This window comes from Entamoeba invadens (genome assembly GCF_000330505.1).
Source record: "Entamoeba invadens IP1 unplaced genomic scaffold scaff_1105074725183, whole genome shotgun sequence".
Lineage (NCBI taxonomy): Eukaryota > Evosea > Mastigamoebida > Endamoebidae > Entamoeba > Entamoeba invadens.
In genome coordinates this window covers 417,158-431,527 of record NW_004443692.1, presented here as the reverse complement: position 1 = coordinate 431,527, position 14,370 = coordinate 417,158, and the positions used below count along the sequence as shown (strand labels likewise).

The 14,370-nt window shown below is 35.2% G+C and overlaps 8 protein-coding genes across 8 annotated transcripts; 4 read left to right on the top strand and 4 right to left on the bottom strand.

The window, feature by feature from the left end:
* Nucleotides 1–771: 771 nt before the first annotated feature.
* EIN_178750 (hypothetical protein) lies at nucleotides 772–2,289 on the top strand (the record flags this gene model as incomplete). Its single annotated transcript, XM_004260641.1, has 1 exon — nucleotides 772–2,289. One exon carries the CDS (start codon nucleotides 772–774, stop codon nucleotides 2,287–2,289), a length of 1,518 nt encoding a protein of 505 aa, XP_004260689.1.
* A 1,016-nt stretch (nucleotides 2,290–3,305) lies between these two features.
* EIN_178740 (transcription factor WEREWOLF, putative) lies at nucleotides 3,306–3,836 on the bottom strand (the record flags this gene model as incomplete). The annotated part of the gene is made up of 1 exon (XM_004260640.1): nucleotides 3,306–3,836. The coding sequence occupies one exon, from the start codon at nucleotides 3,834–3,836 to the stop codon at nucleotides 3,306–3,308; it is 531 nt and encodes a 176-aa protein (XP_004260688.1).
* Nucleotides 3,837–6,149: 2,313 nt separating this feature from the next.
* On the bottom strand, nucleotides 6,150–6,755 carry EIN_178730 (hypothetical protein; the record flags this gene model as incomplete). The annotated part of the gene is made up of 1 exon (XM_004260639.1): nucleotides 6,150–6,755. One exon carries the CDS (start codon nucleotides 6,753–6,755, stop codon nucleotides 6,150–6,152), a length of 606 nt encoding a protein of 201 aa, XP_004260687.1.
* A 481-nt stretch (nucleotides 6,756–7,236) lies between these two features.
* On the top strand, nucleotides 7,237–8,460 carry EIN_178720 (hypothetical protein; the record flags this gene model as incomplete). Its single annotated transcript, XM_004260638.1, has 1 exon — nucleotides 7,237–8,460. One exon carries the CDS (start codon nucleotides 7,237–7,239, stop codon nucleotides 8,458–8,460), a length of 1,224 nt encoding a protein of 407 aa, XP_004260686.1.
* A 582-nt stretch (nucleotides 8,461–9,042) lies between these two features.
* On the top strand, nucleotides 9,043–10,449 carry EIN_178710 (hypothetical protein; the record flags this gene model as incomplete). The annotated part of the gene is made up of 1 exon (XM_004260637.1): nucleotides 9,043–10,449. The coding sequence occupies one exon, from the start codon at nucleotides 9,043–9,045 to the stop codon at nucleotides 10,447–10,449; it is 1,407 nt and encodes a 468-aa protein (XP_004260685.1).
* A 154-nt stretch (nucleotides 10,450–10,603) lies between these two features.
* Nucleotides 10,604–12,084, top strand: EIN_178700 (hypothetical protein; the record flags this gene model as incomplete). The annotated part of the gene is made up of 2 exons (XM_004260636.1): nucleotides 10,604–12,003; nucleotides 12,048–12,084. 2 exons carry the CDS (start codon nucleotides 10,604–10,606, stop codon nucleotides 12,082–12,084), a joined length of 1,437 nt encoding a protein of 478 aa, XP_004260684.1.
* Nucleotides 12,085–12,327: 243 nt separating this feature from the next.
* EIN_178690 (hypothetical protein) lies at nucleotides 12,328–13,500 on the bottom strand (the record flags this gene model as incomplete). The annotated part of the gene is made up of 1 exon (XM_004260635.1): nucleotides 12,328–13,500. The coding sequence occupies one exon, from the start codon at nucleotides 13,498–13,500 to the stop codon at nucleotides 12,328–12,330; it is 1,173 nt and encodes a 390-aa protein (XP_004260683.1).
* Nucleotides 13,501–13,620: 120 nt separating this feature from the next.
* On the bottom strand, nucleotides 13,621–14,361 carry EIN_178680 (ruvB family DNA helicase, putative; the record flags this gene model as incomplete). Its single annotated transcript, XM_004260634.1, has 1 exon — nucleotides 13,621–14,361. A coding segment is annotated over one exon (741 nt), but the record flags the coding sequence as incomplete, so codon positions are not given.
* Nucleotides 14,362–14,370: the final 9 nt, after the last annotated feature.

The following is a 14,370-nucleotide window of genomic DNA, read 5'->3' as shown; positions in this document are numbered from 1 at the left end:
ATTATGTTTATTCAAATATTTCAACCGAAATTCCTTGTTTAAATAGAAAAAGTTATTCAACCTAAAAAAAGATGGTCAGTTTACCTGTAAAATCGGGTGTATTTCAAAAACACGTTTTTTATTAAGTTAGTTCGCTAAAACATAAAATTTTTAGTAAACAATAGTATAATCTCCACAAATCGTTTCATAAAATATAATAAAAAAACAAATAAATATGGTACAATAAAATGTCATTATCGATGTTCAACGGGTTAGTAATATTTTTTTTAAAGTGCGTTTTTTTGGAACAATACAATTAGTAATAACTAGTTTTTTAACAATCAAATTAACTAAAAACTATTTAAAAAAATATGTACTTTTTTGTTTTTTAACATCAAATGACAACCGAAAATTTGCATATTTACTTGCAGAAATCGGGACAATTAGCAAAGAAATAACAAAGTGGTACGAAAAGTTTGACATTACAAATGTTTTTTAAACCGCGAGGAGTATCGTTTTTCTGGACAAGATTAAAATTCAAAAAATTACACTGAGTTTGTACAGTTGTCTATCTTTATTGTTAAAAATCTGGAATTCTTTTATTATACTCACATGTCAAAGGCTCATCCAAGAAAGTCTTTGACGTTGGATAAACTCGCCCCGAGTCCATCGTTCGTCAGTACCAATTCTCTCTCTGTCGAGTTCTTCTCTACCCCACGACAACCTTTGGCATCGCCGCGATTGCCAACACCCATCCGGGGCAGAGACTCCTCTTCGTCCCCAAAGCTCAAAATGTTCAAAATGATGGGTGAGTTGTCAAATTACTTTCGCTCGAAGAAAGACCGCTCACCATCCCCGTCGACAGACGACACCGAACAAACAAAAGTTGTTCTTAAGATTTTGAAAGACGAATACAATGTCGAAGAAAGGCTCACAACTTTAATAGAGAAAAACTTTGTTGGTGTTATTCAGGAAAATCCTTGTTGCTGTCCAAATAGCAGAATTTTGTATTGGAGCTTGTCTGGCGCAACAAGAGAAATTATCAGCATACTTGTCGCACTTTATAAACAGTCGGACATCAACGAAAAGGTGGTTAAAGGGATATTATTCGGTGTGTCTTCTTTTACTGCGCCTCAAGCGCTATTTTATTCCAACATCATCTTGTCACTCGATAAGATGAAAGAACCAATTGGTGAACCCACGTACGACATGAACGGGAAGATTATCACACTCACCCCAAAGTCGTTATTTTATTGTGCAATTAATGAGATAGAGGGTGATAAAATAATGAATTTGTTTCTGTTCTCGTTCCGCTTTTGGGACGACGAGAAGGTAGTGTTGGAGTGGTGCGAAGAGGAGTACACCCATTGTGTGGTTGAATGGGAATTGGGAGAGGGCGTTAAAGACTATTTGGGTCGTATTGAGAACATCATGTTACATGTACTTAAGTACTCGAAAATGAAGGACGAAGTGCTAAAGGATTACGTAGAGAAGTATGTGAACGACTCGAGGTTTTCCAAGTATTTTATAAGTCGATTGAATGAAGAGTTTTACCAGAAGAATACAAATTCAGACGTGCCAATCAAAGAGAAGAAGAAGAAGCGAAAAGAGAGGAGATACATAAGTCAGAGCGAAGAGCCCGAAACGGCTTTTATCAACGACGAAAAGGAGATTGTTATAGTACACAAGAACAATTTGATGGAAATCCACCCGAAAATTGTCGCGCAACAGATGGCAATTTTCGACGAGTGGAATTTCCACCAGATTGATGTGAAGTCTTTTGTGTTTAATGAGAACAACGAACAAGTCAATTTGTACAATCGTCGCATTCAGAGTGTGCTTCAAATGGTCAAAGCTCTTTTGGTCGATTCAAAAGCAATGAAATATTTCATCCAAGTCGTCGAATACTTTGTTGAAATGAAAGAGTACAATTTAGGCTTTGAAATGATGAAAGTGATCGACTCTGTTCTTGAAACAAAACCAACTGAAAACATGTGTGGTAGTGACATTCAAAGTGATTGGGAACAAATACACCAGTTGTTCTCGCACTACAAAAATTATAAAATGTATCGTATTGACCTCAGCGAAGTGCCAGTTGGAGTGCCAAGAATCCCAATCATACAAGTCTGGATCGAGGATACAAAGAGCGTTGAGTTGTCGTCGATATTCAACTGCGAGCAAAAAACCATCGACATGTCGTTGTTGGTTGAGGTGTCGAAAACAGTTTCAACACTCATACACTCACAACGGGTCAGCTTTCCATTCACTTCAAATTCGTGTTTTCAGTTTTACTTCAACTCTCTTTTGTAATTTATATTGTTTGATATTGAGTTATATTTTTAGTGTTCACTTCTTTAAACATCGCAATGGTACTCTGTTTGAGCACAATTCTTACTTAGTAATTTAACAACAAATGTGTGTATTTAATTGCTGATAAAAATTGTTTTCTCCTTTTATAAGTGGGTGTTCAACAAACAATAACAAAGTTGGATGCAAAATATTGTAAATAAAAATCTTGATATTTTCTGAATTTGAACTTTGTATGGATGTTTGCTCTTACAATGAAAAAAGATATTTTTTAGTATCATTTATGCAGTTGGGTATTTGTGGTTCTTTTATATTTCCATTTAGTGATAAAAATGTTACAATAGACAATACAAGGAAAACATTAGTTAAATATGCCTTGTTGTTATTTTGACCGGACTTTTATTACACCAATTAAAATGGGATTAATTACTAGTGTTGAAACCAGTTTCTTTTTTAATTGAAAATAGGCTGAAGAAATTGGAAACAGCCCCAATATCGTTCAAAAAAATATCGCAATTGTGTTTCCTTCGACACATTATATAAAGTTTTCTTGTTTTATCAACCATCATAACTACCATTGATATAATATAACAAATCAGTATAAAAATTATATAATAAAGAAATTGGTTAAAGAAGGCGGAATTTGACTCCAAATAATTTACACCCCCTCCAATTTATCGAATAATGTTTTTGAATTCTTTTTTGTGAATGAGCAACTTTCCTTTTTGTTTGAATAATTGACATTACATACCAAAAAGTGGACACGTTTGACAAATATCCAGAGATTCCAATGTTATTGTAAATTCAACGCACTTTTGTAATGCCTATGCTATACCACTTTTTAAATCATTAATAGAACACTTTTGTTATAGTCTTTAAATAAAGAAAGCGTGTTTAACTTCAAAACAAATTAATAAAAATCAATAAGAATTTGCCCTTAACAACTTTTTATGTTGCAACACAATTGATAGAACTCTTGTGTTATGTGTTAAAGGTAGAAAAATAAAAAGAAACATACACTAAATTACTTGAAAGTATTCCGTTGAGACCGGCAAAAACACACTAAGGAATGTTTCGCTCTTCTGTATTGCTTTTGCCTCTTGTGAGTTTAATACTTCCTTTCGCGTCTTTTCTTTTTGTTTCACTTCTTTTGTCTTGGAATTGGCTCTTTTGATCACACGCAATATGTGCGAGCAAAACCGGTTCTTCACGGAGTTGGGAGCCCGACCTGGTAAATACTTGCTGATCTCCGTCCACTTGTTACCAATCTCTCGTTGGAGCTGGATAATCATATTGTCTTCTTCAACACTCCATTGCTTTTTGGTGACGTTCTCAGCCAAGTTATTGAAGTACCGTTCTCTGCACTGTTTCCTTGACCGGTTTACCACACCCTCAGCCACTGTATTCCAGTCATTCTCGCCATAGACTTGGACGCCTTTCAATAAGATGAAGTCTTCTTCCTTTGTCCATGGTATAATTGTCTTCTTTATCTTTCTGAAGCGTGACTCTTCTGAATTTTTCACTACAACACATCTCACAGGCGTCGACATGAAATGGCAGTTTCTGAGTTCATTTCGTCCTTTTATTTATCTCGACGACTTGTTTATAAATATTGGTATACTTTTGTTGTTTCAGATTTGCTCAAAACGTTAAAATTCGCTTTTCCAAGTTCAAACATTTTTCTATATTAAGAAATACGCTATTTGTTCACCATTCGCTTTTTTACATATTTACTATTCATAAATAGATTTGTAATTATCATTTAATGGTTAATTTGACAATGGGTTGAAAACACACAAACTACTTTTCTTCGAAAACTTTGGAATTTGCCGCCAATCAATGCCACACTTTTACTTTAAAACTATCTATAAGTTATAGTACATTTATTTTGTTCTTTGCCACTTGGTCACCACAAGTCCAAGAAATCCTCGGCCTTTCTTAATTCCATAATAATGACCCGCAGCAAGTCAAAAAGTCCAAATAAATGAATTTGGAATTGCTTTGTGGACATTTTCGGCTTTTGCGAATCGAATGGAATTGGTCAACCCCAACAATTGCCCAATAAAGTTAATTTGAGAACTTGAACTCGATTTTTTTTGTAATGATGATAAACAGAAAATAAAAACTTGTGCTATTACTCCAGCCCACTTTTAGCTTTGGAAAACAAATGTCCTTTGGTCGGTTTTTAAAGGAACCATGTTCATTTTAAAAACGCGTTTTTGTCCGTTAAAAACGATTCCAGTTGTGCGTTTTCCTGAAAAATCGGGAAAAAGTCGTAAAAAATTTCGGCGTAATAATTACAATCGAATTTTATATTGTTAATGTTTTGTGTTGAAAATTATACAATTATAGTTCTTTTACTATTATACATTATTATTTCTTCTCAAAAATGTCGGTGAATTAGGTTATTAAAAATGTTGTGGGAGAGTTATATATATTTGGGGTTAAATTGTAAAATGTGAATGTTTCGGGCTATAATAAAATTATTTTATGGCGATTGGAAGAGCTATTCCACGAAAAAGTTTGTGTAAATGATATTTTTGGTTGATACTTTCAAAAATGAACAAAAAGTGAGTTTGAAAAGAAACACCATTATGTTTGTTTAATGTAAGTTTCTTCGTCCCGGAATCTTTACCACTTCAATAAGAGAAGAGTTAAGCACAAATTGTTTTAAAACCCTTAAGCAAACCCTTATAATTTATACTCTTCTACAACAAACAGAATAAAAAACAAAAAACAAAGTCCACAGTTTACAGAAATGCAACTTTGAAACGTTGTCTTTTAGAAAAGATATTCAAAAATATGTTATTCTAACATAAAATCACAAGGAATTCTCTGTTTAAAAATATTTTTTTCACACCTAAATTTTAATTTATTAGAAATATAATAAACTATATAATTAATTTAATACATTATTGATTAAACATAAAACCGATTAACTATCTGATTGTTTTTGTAACTACAATACGTTATTTAACCTTCAGAAATTTTATATTTCAGCTTATGGAGTTAAATTAATTGAAAGTATGTTTAATTTATAATTTATAACAAAAAATCCCATTAAAATAAAAAGTCGTTTTATTTTTGATTAACCATAATTTATTTTATTTGAATTTTTTTTACCTTTTATTTGTTCAATAAACCAAATAATAAAGTCTTACCTTTTTCCCTCATTAAACTGTTCGACAACTTGTTTTATATTTTTCAAACAGATTTATTTTTAAAAATAAAAATGAGGCATTCATTTTATTAAAATGATTTTATAATCAAGATTTATTAAGACCTCTTCTTGTTTTGGTTATTTCAGAATAAAAAATTTTTAGTACTTATCTGATATTAATTTAGTTAAACTGAACAAACAAATTATTACAGCTTGCTACTTTGCTTATTTATGTTAAAACATCTATGATTGAGCTTTTGATTACTGTTACAACGTTGTTTTGTTTAATACTATATCTATATATTCATACTCTGTTTGTATAGTCTTTTATTCTTCATACCCAAGAATTTTATTAAGAATTATTAGTATCGAAAAACGCTAATAAAACGGGTAAAAAATACTTTATAGGTACGAAGCATAATAGTCTGTATTCAATTATTAATTTTCTATAAACAAACTATTATAAATAATTTTTCTTATTTATTGTGATGAAAAATAATTATTAATTCTAATAAATACATGACGAATTAATATACTCTTTTCAAATACTTTTGCATTGATAGCTTTAAACCAAACTTATAATCAATTAATTGTATGAAAATGTTAATGTATAAACTTCAAGATTTGATTGTTCTGTTCAATTATAAAAAAAAGAATGTATTATTCATTTGATTAAATTCAATAAAATAAAAACAAAAGTTTGTTACATCTTAACATAGTGTGTCTGAATGTGCGTGTCAATGATGATTCGATTAAACTCTTTTGAACAAATTGGACACTCAATCATCTCAATTGCATTAGTGTCCTTTACGGATACAAGCGTATGTAATACCGGAGTCTTCATTTCTCCATTATTTACAACGGGAGGTACGGCTCGAATTGTGCTGATTGTTGGTTTTTGTTTTGGCGCCTGAAATCCTCTTTCAAGCATATTATGTCGTTTCAAATGATCCAAAAGCTCATCGGGGTCGAGAGATTGTTTGCAAATGACACACATTACTTTGCCGGGCTGCACCATTTCAATGTTTATGTTTTGAAGTATAGGTATCGACTTTGTTTCACCTTCTTGTTCAAGTTGTGTGTTTCTTTCTTTCGTTTCTTGTTGTTGAGAGTCTACGGATACACTTTTGATCGGATCCAATTTGTCAAGTCTCTCGTTGCATTGCTTAAGTAGTTCGAACAAAGAAGTTTGATTGTTTGACTGTCGTTCAAGTCTGATATCAAATGCATTTAACTCTGTCGCAAGTTTTGTTGTCGACAGGGTAAGTTCATTGCCCTCTGTCTGTAGCTCCACCAATGAGTCTGACATTATCAACTTTATTAGATTCGTCAAGACATTTCTATTCATCACTTTTCTTCTAAAATTATAACTTATAATAGTTAGTTTCTTAACTATTATATTTTAATTGTTTTGGAATAGATTCATTGAATAGAATTCATTTATTATGAAAAACAATTTTTAATTAAAAAAAATGTTTAGCCATAATTACAATGGTATTTTAAAACGATATTTTATTATATTTTTATTATAATACAAATTATTATATTTTTGTAAAAATCAAGTTGTCAATACAACCATATTTTTTAACAAAAAATTAATAATTGATAGTTTTTCAAATAATATATTAATTCAACTGAACAATTTATTTTTGGTCTATTTTCAGACTGTTGTTCCCATCTATTTTTTGACTCAATTGAATTATAAAATACAGTAAAAAGTATTATAATTTATAATACACATTAACAAATAAGAAAGTTGTTATACATATGAAAAACTCCATAAATACAGCATGCAAATCACACCGATTGACCCCGACGTTTTCGAGGAGGTAGTCTCGACGCTGAAACAATTTAACGACACACTTAAGGTCTACCAACATGACTCATTTTTGCAGAAATACGTCAACTCCAAAATAACAAAGCAGCAATATCAAGACAACGAACATCTCCCAGTGCTAAGCGAAAAGCGCGCGGAGCTTGAAAAAATCGAGAACGTCATATTACTCTTGAAATCCACGCAACAAGTCATTAAGAAGACAAAGGAGGTATTAAACGACTTTGTAACTATCGAGGAGCGCTTCTGTGCGTCGTCGAAGGAAAAGTTCAACACCGAGCTCGACAATGCATGCAAAGCACTTTCGACCATCCACAAACATAATCCGAAGACAAAAACCCAAATCGTCGACACCCTCAAACTTATGAAGTTTGTCGCACCAAAGAAAATAGTCCCGACACTCCGTGACAGAGAAATCCTTTCACCGACATTTTCAACCGAACTATACGATAAAGAGAAAACGTCTGCTCGAGAACTCTCCCTTTCAAGTCTCCCAGTTGTCACTCTAAAGACTGGAAGAACAAAAAAGACAAGCGACGGTGATTCACCAGAACCGACAACAAGTCGTACACCAAGAAAATACTCGAACCCCGTTGTCGGGTCTCTCGTAGTCACTGGAAGGAAGAGAAGTTCGTCGAATGGGTCTTCGCCGTTGTCGGAAGACATCTTGGAGTTGGATCGATTTATGAAAGTGTTAAAGGAGTGGGCGGGCGCAAAGAGTGTGACGAAAGTGTTTGAGTGTGATACGCAAAATGCATTTCATCGTGAAGAATGGAACAAAAGAGTAGTTGGAGATACCCCGTTTTATACAGTGTTTTACACCGAGTCACATTTGTTTGGGTTTTTCTTCTCAGGCGGAGTTACTGCGACAGAACGGTACTTCCCTGATACCCGCCACTTTGCATTCAAATTGCAATGCAAAAGTGGATGTGAGCCGACGAAGTGGTCATTGAAGAAAGGGAAAGAAAGGTATGTGTTGAGTGTAGAAGGAGAGAGGAATGAGTTGTTGATGAGGGTGGGATATAAAGAACACGTTGCGATAGGCAAAATTGGGGAATTAAAAAGTGAATGTGTGGGGGTGTATGAGAATTATGTTGATATGAAAGAAAACTCACTGACAGGAAATGAGTGCACAAAATTCAAAATTGTGAAACTTGTGGTTGTTAGCGTTGAAACGTGAGATATGGCTTTCTTCTTCGAGTTCAATTGTAATTGTATTCTATTTAAATAGTATATTCTATTTTAACGATTTATTCTTGATTTAAAGAATAATAAAAAACTGTTGCAATGAAAGTTTTTTTATTCATTATTTTAATTTTTAAATTCTATTTTTGAGGCAAAAAAGAAGATACTAAAAATATACTAAATGTATTGGTTCTAGAAACTAATAAGCAATTTTGGGGATGTGTATACACAACTACGCTTTTTTCCCACATTTCATCATCTTTGAATCATTTCGGTTTGTAAGAGGAAAAAATGTCGATATCTAATGGCTATGTTATGCCCATTAAACTTTTTTACAAATTTTTTAACAATTTCATGTGGAATGGAGGGAATAACATTTTTTGCTAGAAAGTGTCCACATCTTCAAATTTTATAATAAATCAATGAAGAATTTAACAAAAAATGTTAAAAAACGACGGATATGGGGGTTTCAAGAAGTTTTCATTTGAAAGAAAAGATATTGAATGAGATACCGAAATAGAACAAGAGAATCAAGAATAAAAAGAGAGATCTCATTATAGTCCAATCTCCACCAAGAATGGAAACGATAACTCGTAACCAAACGTTTTCGCTGATACAAACCCGTTCAAAAGATTTACACGCTGCACTGAAAAACGCAAAGACTGTAGTCACTTTTACACGAGAAAACTTAAGCGAATACGACCAAAGTGAAGACAGAGACAAACAAGAACTCGACGAACAACAACTTGGCGTCAAAGTCAAAGAACTGAAAGCTATGAGAGAGAAGAGAGAAGAGATGTTAAAAGAGTGTGAAGCGATGAGGGATAACTTCAGAACGCTTGCTGATGAGGTCGACGAATTGATTAACCTTGAATATAAGAACGTCGACGAAATCGCGACCTGCGGAAACTCTCTTGTTGAACAATTCTTGAAGCTTAAGTACTCCCGAATCTTTTTGAATCCAGAAAAGGACGCAATGGACGCTTCGAAGCTTAAGAAGTACACGAAAATTAAAGAAAGGTGTGACTCTCTAGTCATCCCATTGCACTTCCCACAACAAGCGAAACAAAGTAAAAGCACTGACGAACGAAGTGCTATTCAAACACACAAAACTCACGCAAGTTTAATTGAAGTCAAGTCACCAGTGCTAACGAATGACACATACCAACAAAAGCGAATTTCTTTGACAAGTGGGATGAGTGGCGCAAAGCTGTTACAAGAGCTGAATATCCAAGAAGACGATTCGGAGAAGAGCGAAACACAACCAAAGATCCAAATTCATACACAACAAACAGAGTCTCAGTTAACAGAAGAACACTTGGGAAACAAGAAGGAGACTAAAGACGACGATTTCGTGAGGAACGAAAAGAGCCCAAACGACTCAAATGGCTCTGATGATGAAATTACTAAAATGAAAAAGAAGAGAAGCTATTCCGTTCGACTCCCAAGAAGTGTATTAACAGACCGACCGATTGAGTTGAAAGACTTTCCGATGGATCAGTTAAATAGTGACATCAAACAATTATACGAATGGACGAAATGCAGTGAACACCAAGTATTGTACGACTCGAAAAATGCGGAGACAAAGGTCTCTTTACTCAAGTGTGCAGTCAATCTGTCGTTCCTTTTTATCGCCGTTGTATATCAGAGAAACATGTTTGGCGTGTTCATTAAGAAGCCCATTGATGGTACGCCGAACCCGATGAACGACCCGTGGCATTTTAGTGTTTCACTCAAAGAAGGCGAGGAACTGAAGAAAATGATGCCAAAAGAGGACAAATGGAAGAACGTGTTCACCTTCAAAAACAACGCAAAAGAGCTTTTTGAGTTGGGAGAGGGTGTTGTAGTAGTTGGGACTATAGGAGAGAAGATTACCTTTGGCAATCTCACTGGATTGTACGAAAGCACTGACAAAAATATAGTTAACAGTCTCAAAGGGAAAAGCGCGACTGTAGAGAGAGTTGTTGTTTTACAACTGTTTTGATTTATGTTGTGTTATCGTAAGAGATTTGTTTTTAGTCGATTCAATAAAATGTCCAATAGAAAGAAATAGCGAATTTCAATATAGTTTTTCGTATAGTATTTATTATAAAAGTACCATTTTTTCATTTTAGAATTTTTACCCACTGAAAACATAGATGATTGGACTTCTACTACTAAGTACTACAGCTTTTGGGTATTTCTTAAATGTGTTCGACACAAAGATAGCAAGGACGAAATACGGTGATGAGTTCAGAATTAAAGGAATCACGTTTAATAACAACTGTCGACTTAATGTATCTGTTGGAGAAACGGACCATGAGCTGGGGGACTATTACGAAGTTGGAGACATAGGGTTTAATACGGTCAGGTTTTTGCTGAGTTATCGATTCTTCGAAGATGACAACGCACCTTATCAATACAAAGAAAGTGTATGGAAATGGATAACTAACGAGATAGAAGCTGCGAAGAGATACGGAATTAGTTTGATACTTGAGATGGAAGTCCCACAAGGAGGAATTAGTGATGCAAAAGAGTATCTTTTGCTCGACCAAAGTAAAATAGACCGATTCTATAAGCTTTGGGTCGAAATTGCAAGACGATTTAAAAAGTCGAAGACCGTCATAGGCTTTGGACTGTTAAATAAACCCATTGGCGTGTGGAGAGGAAGTGCAGAGGCGTCTATTCTGCATTATAAAAATTTCTTTGAAAAGGCGATTGAATTGATTCGAGAGGTGGACACAAACCATATCATATTCTTCCAAAGTCCTAATGTGTTTTACACTCAAAACTTTGTCAAAATGCGTTCGGAGTTGGATAAGGAGACGGGCAATTTCGTCTTGTTAAGTGATGAGAAAGTGATCTACGAGACTAACTTCTATGAACCACTTTCTTTCACTCAACAGAACTCGAAAAGTGAAACTGAAGACTTTACTGGAAGGTATGTGACATACCCCGACTATTCAACACTCTTTGCAATAGGTGGACCAAACCCAAACAATAATATTGACAATCAAATTACACAAATGAATACACAGCCAGAGGTGGGTGTATGGAATAAAGTAGGCGCTCATTTTAATTTGTTATGTAGTGGGAGATGTCCCGAGTCCATATTGAGTTTAGTGATACATGTTGATTCTATTGGAGAGAACGGCTATGTGGTATTCAAGTTGCTCAAGATAAAAGAGTTCTCAACATCGGAAGAGATACATGGAATACACAGACTTGAGTTGAGTGATAAAAATGTCACATTTGAGACGACCAATGGGGGAAATTACACTTTTATCCAGAACTGTGATGACAAAGGAAATGTCTGCTTGAAGATCTATGGCGTCAAAGGCAAGGCAAAGTGCTCGGGTGCTGCTCTATTGTTAGGAAGTACAACACGATTGTATGACTTTGAGATTGAAGTGTATGTCCAGACAGATGAAAAGGTCTATGAAGTGTATCCCATCGTGCAACAAATCAAATACGACAAAGCATTTTACTTTGACCGATGGTCTTTGTTCAGGTACCTTGATCAAGCCCACAAATTTAAAACACGAAGATCAGTCCCCATGTTTGTCAACGAATTTGGAACAAACAAAGATTCTTTTCTTCAAGGGAGAGGTGGAGACGTGTGGGTGGTGGATGCTTTTGATGTGTTTAATCAGTACAAAATGCACTTCTGTTATTCCGAATACCATGACAACGTGTATGGACTCTACCAAAGCGATTCAAATACACCAAAGAACTTCTTGAATGAACAATTGAAGTACTCGTTCCTCTCGAGACTTCCGTTGTTTGAATCAGGTACTCAAGGTATAGTCTTCTTCTTTAGAATTCTCATTATCTTCCTCTTATAGAGTCCAGTAATTAAAATAGTTCATTTATTATTTATTTGTTAAATGTGGCTTACCAAGCTTTTGGGAGGCTCAAACATAGAGGGACCACTCCTCTTCTTTGTCATCCCAGGGAAGTAACTGTATCTGATATGTACAACATAGGTGATATCTCCCGTGTCACTCTTGATTGCGTCCACTTTTGCAATATGTTGCAAACTGAATGGCTCGACAAATGGATCTCTGGAGAACTGGTCGATTTTCCACACAGAGAAATGGTACTTTGGGAAGCTACACTTTCCAGTTTGGATCCACTTGTTCAGTCCTTTCACAACAAATTTCCGGAGTAAATTTTCAGTGCAAAATGGTGGCAGATTGACAGAGAATGTTGCAGTGAAGTCGAAGTTCAAGGAACAGTCGTTCACAAAATTGACTTTGACAGTGTACGTGTGCTGCACCTTTTGGTCTTCCACAAAGGAAGCAATGTCAAAAACAAATGGATGTTGTCCCCAATTGATTTCAAGCTTCTCAAATGACTCAATGGATATCGATGGAAAAAAGTCCTTTTTGGCATTGTAATTGTACGACAGCAATTTCGTCCCATTCTTCGTGAAAAAGAGTTCATCCGCATTGAAATTGTAACAACACCCAATGACATCGCCTTCATGATAATTCGTCGTGTTGTGTTGAGTGCCATTTTTCTGTGATAAGACACATCCACTTGAGGAGTGATATCCAATCGAGTGCTCTTCAGTGCCAAGGTGGACATTTTGTGTTGGCACTTGACACATCCCAACACATGCAACGGCGGCCTTCCCCGTCATTTTTGCCTCAAAATAGAACACGTCTCCAACTTGAGTTATGATGCCATTCTTGTCACTGATAAATTGTTTCCAAATCCGCTTAATAATTGGATGTTCTGAGTGAACTAAATACACAAATTTCGACTTCAAATCGCCTTGAATAACGCCGTTATACTGTGTACCCAATTCTGTCACAAAATTGAGACTTTGGATTTCATATCCGTCAAACAACAACTCATCAACTTCTGGTGCAAAAGTGAGTCTTCTCAGTATATGTTGTTTCTTTGATAACTTCCTTAGCAGTCGCTGTTTGTTCCTTTCTTTCTCTTGTGTTTCAACACTCTTTTTGTACTCATAAAACTCGTTCTGAAGATTCTCGAGATCTTTTTCTAATATTTCCACACGCTCTTCTACACTAAAACAGATGTCCATCAACTTAAGTTGTTTCTAATTAACTTTCTAAGTTAAAAGATCCAATCAGACAAACAACAATAATTTTAATTTAAAACAACTATAATAAACTATTGAATGGACGTTGAACAAAAAAATCAATCAGTTCTCATCCATCTTCGTCTCCGGTTGCATGAGTCTGCTCGATCTCGACGCGTCAAAGTAGAGCTCATACATCCTCTGGATATCGATCGTATCAACAACCTCTTCTCCTCTCTTTTTCGCTTTGATCATCGCCAACGAGATGAGTTGCATGGCATATCTCAGACTCGCGCCTTTTGCAGTCTCTTTAAGGGCGTCCAGAGCTCCAGCAGTCAGTTTGACTCCTTCTTCCTCTGCTCTGACACTCAGAATCAGTCGTATTTCATCCAAAGTGTATTCTTGAGTATTAACTATGATTAGTCTATCCAAGAAGTCGCCTGGAATACCATGTGGAGAGACTTCATTCGTTCCTCTAATCTTCACATTTCCTCTATTAGTTGCCATCACCATAGTTGGCGACATTTCCTGTTCAATCGCATTATTCAAAAATGAGAAACACTCCAAATCTAACATATGAACTTCATCGATGAACAAGACCCCAGGTACTATCTCAGCCTTTCCAGTGGATACCCACTCGCGAACTCGCTCATCTATGCGCGATCGGATCTCCGCAGAAATTTCTCCAGTATCGCCAGCAAACAACGAAAGGACTCCTCGAGCCTGAGAATTGATCACGTCGATTTCGTGGAGGGATACCGTATGTGTGACACTCTTTTTTTGTTGCAACTCCCCTTCGGGGGTTGGCACAAATTTCACAGTGGAGTCGATGACCTCGAAATCTTTTGATCTCGATGCTGAGCGGCCTAACAC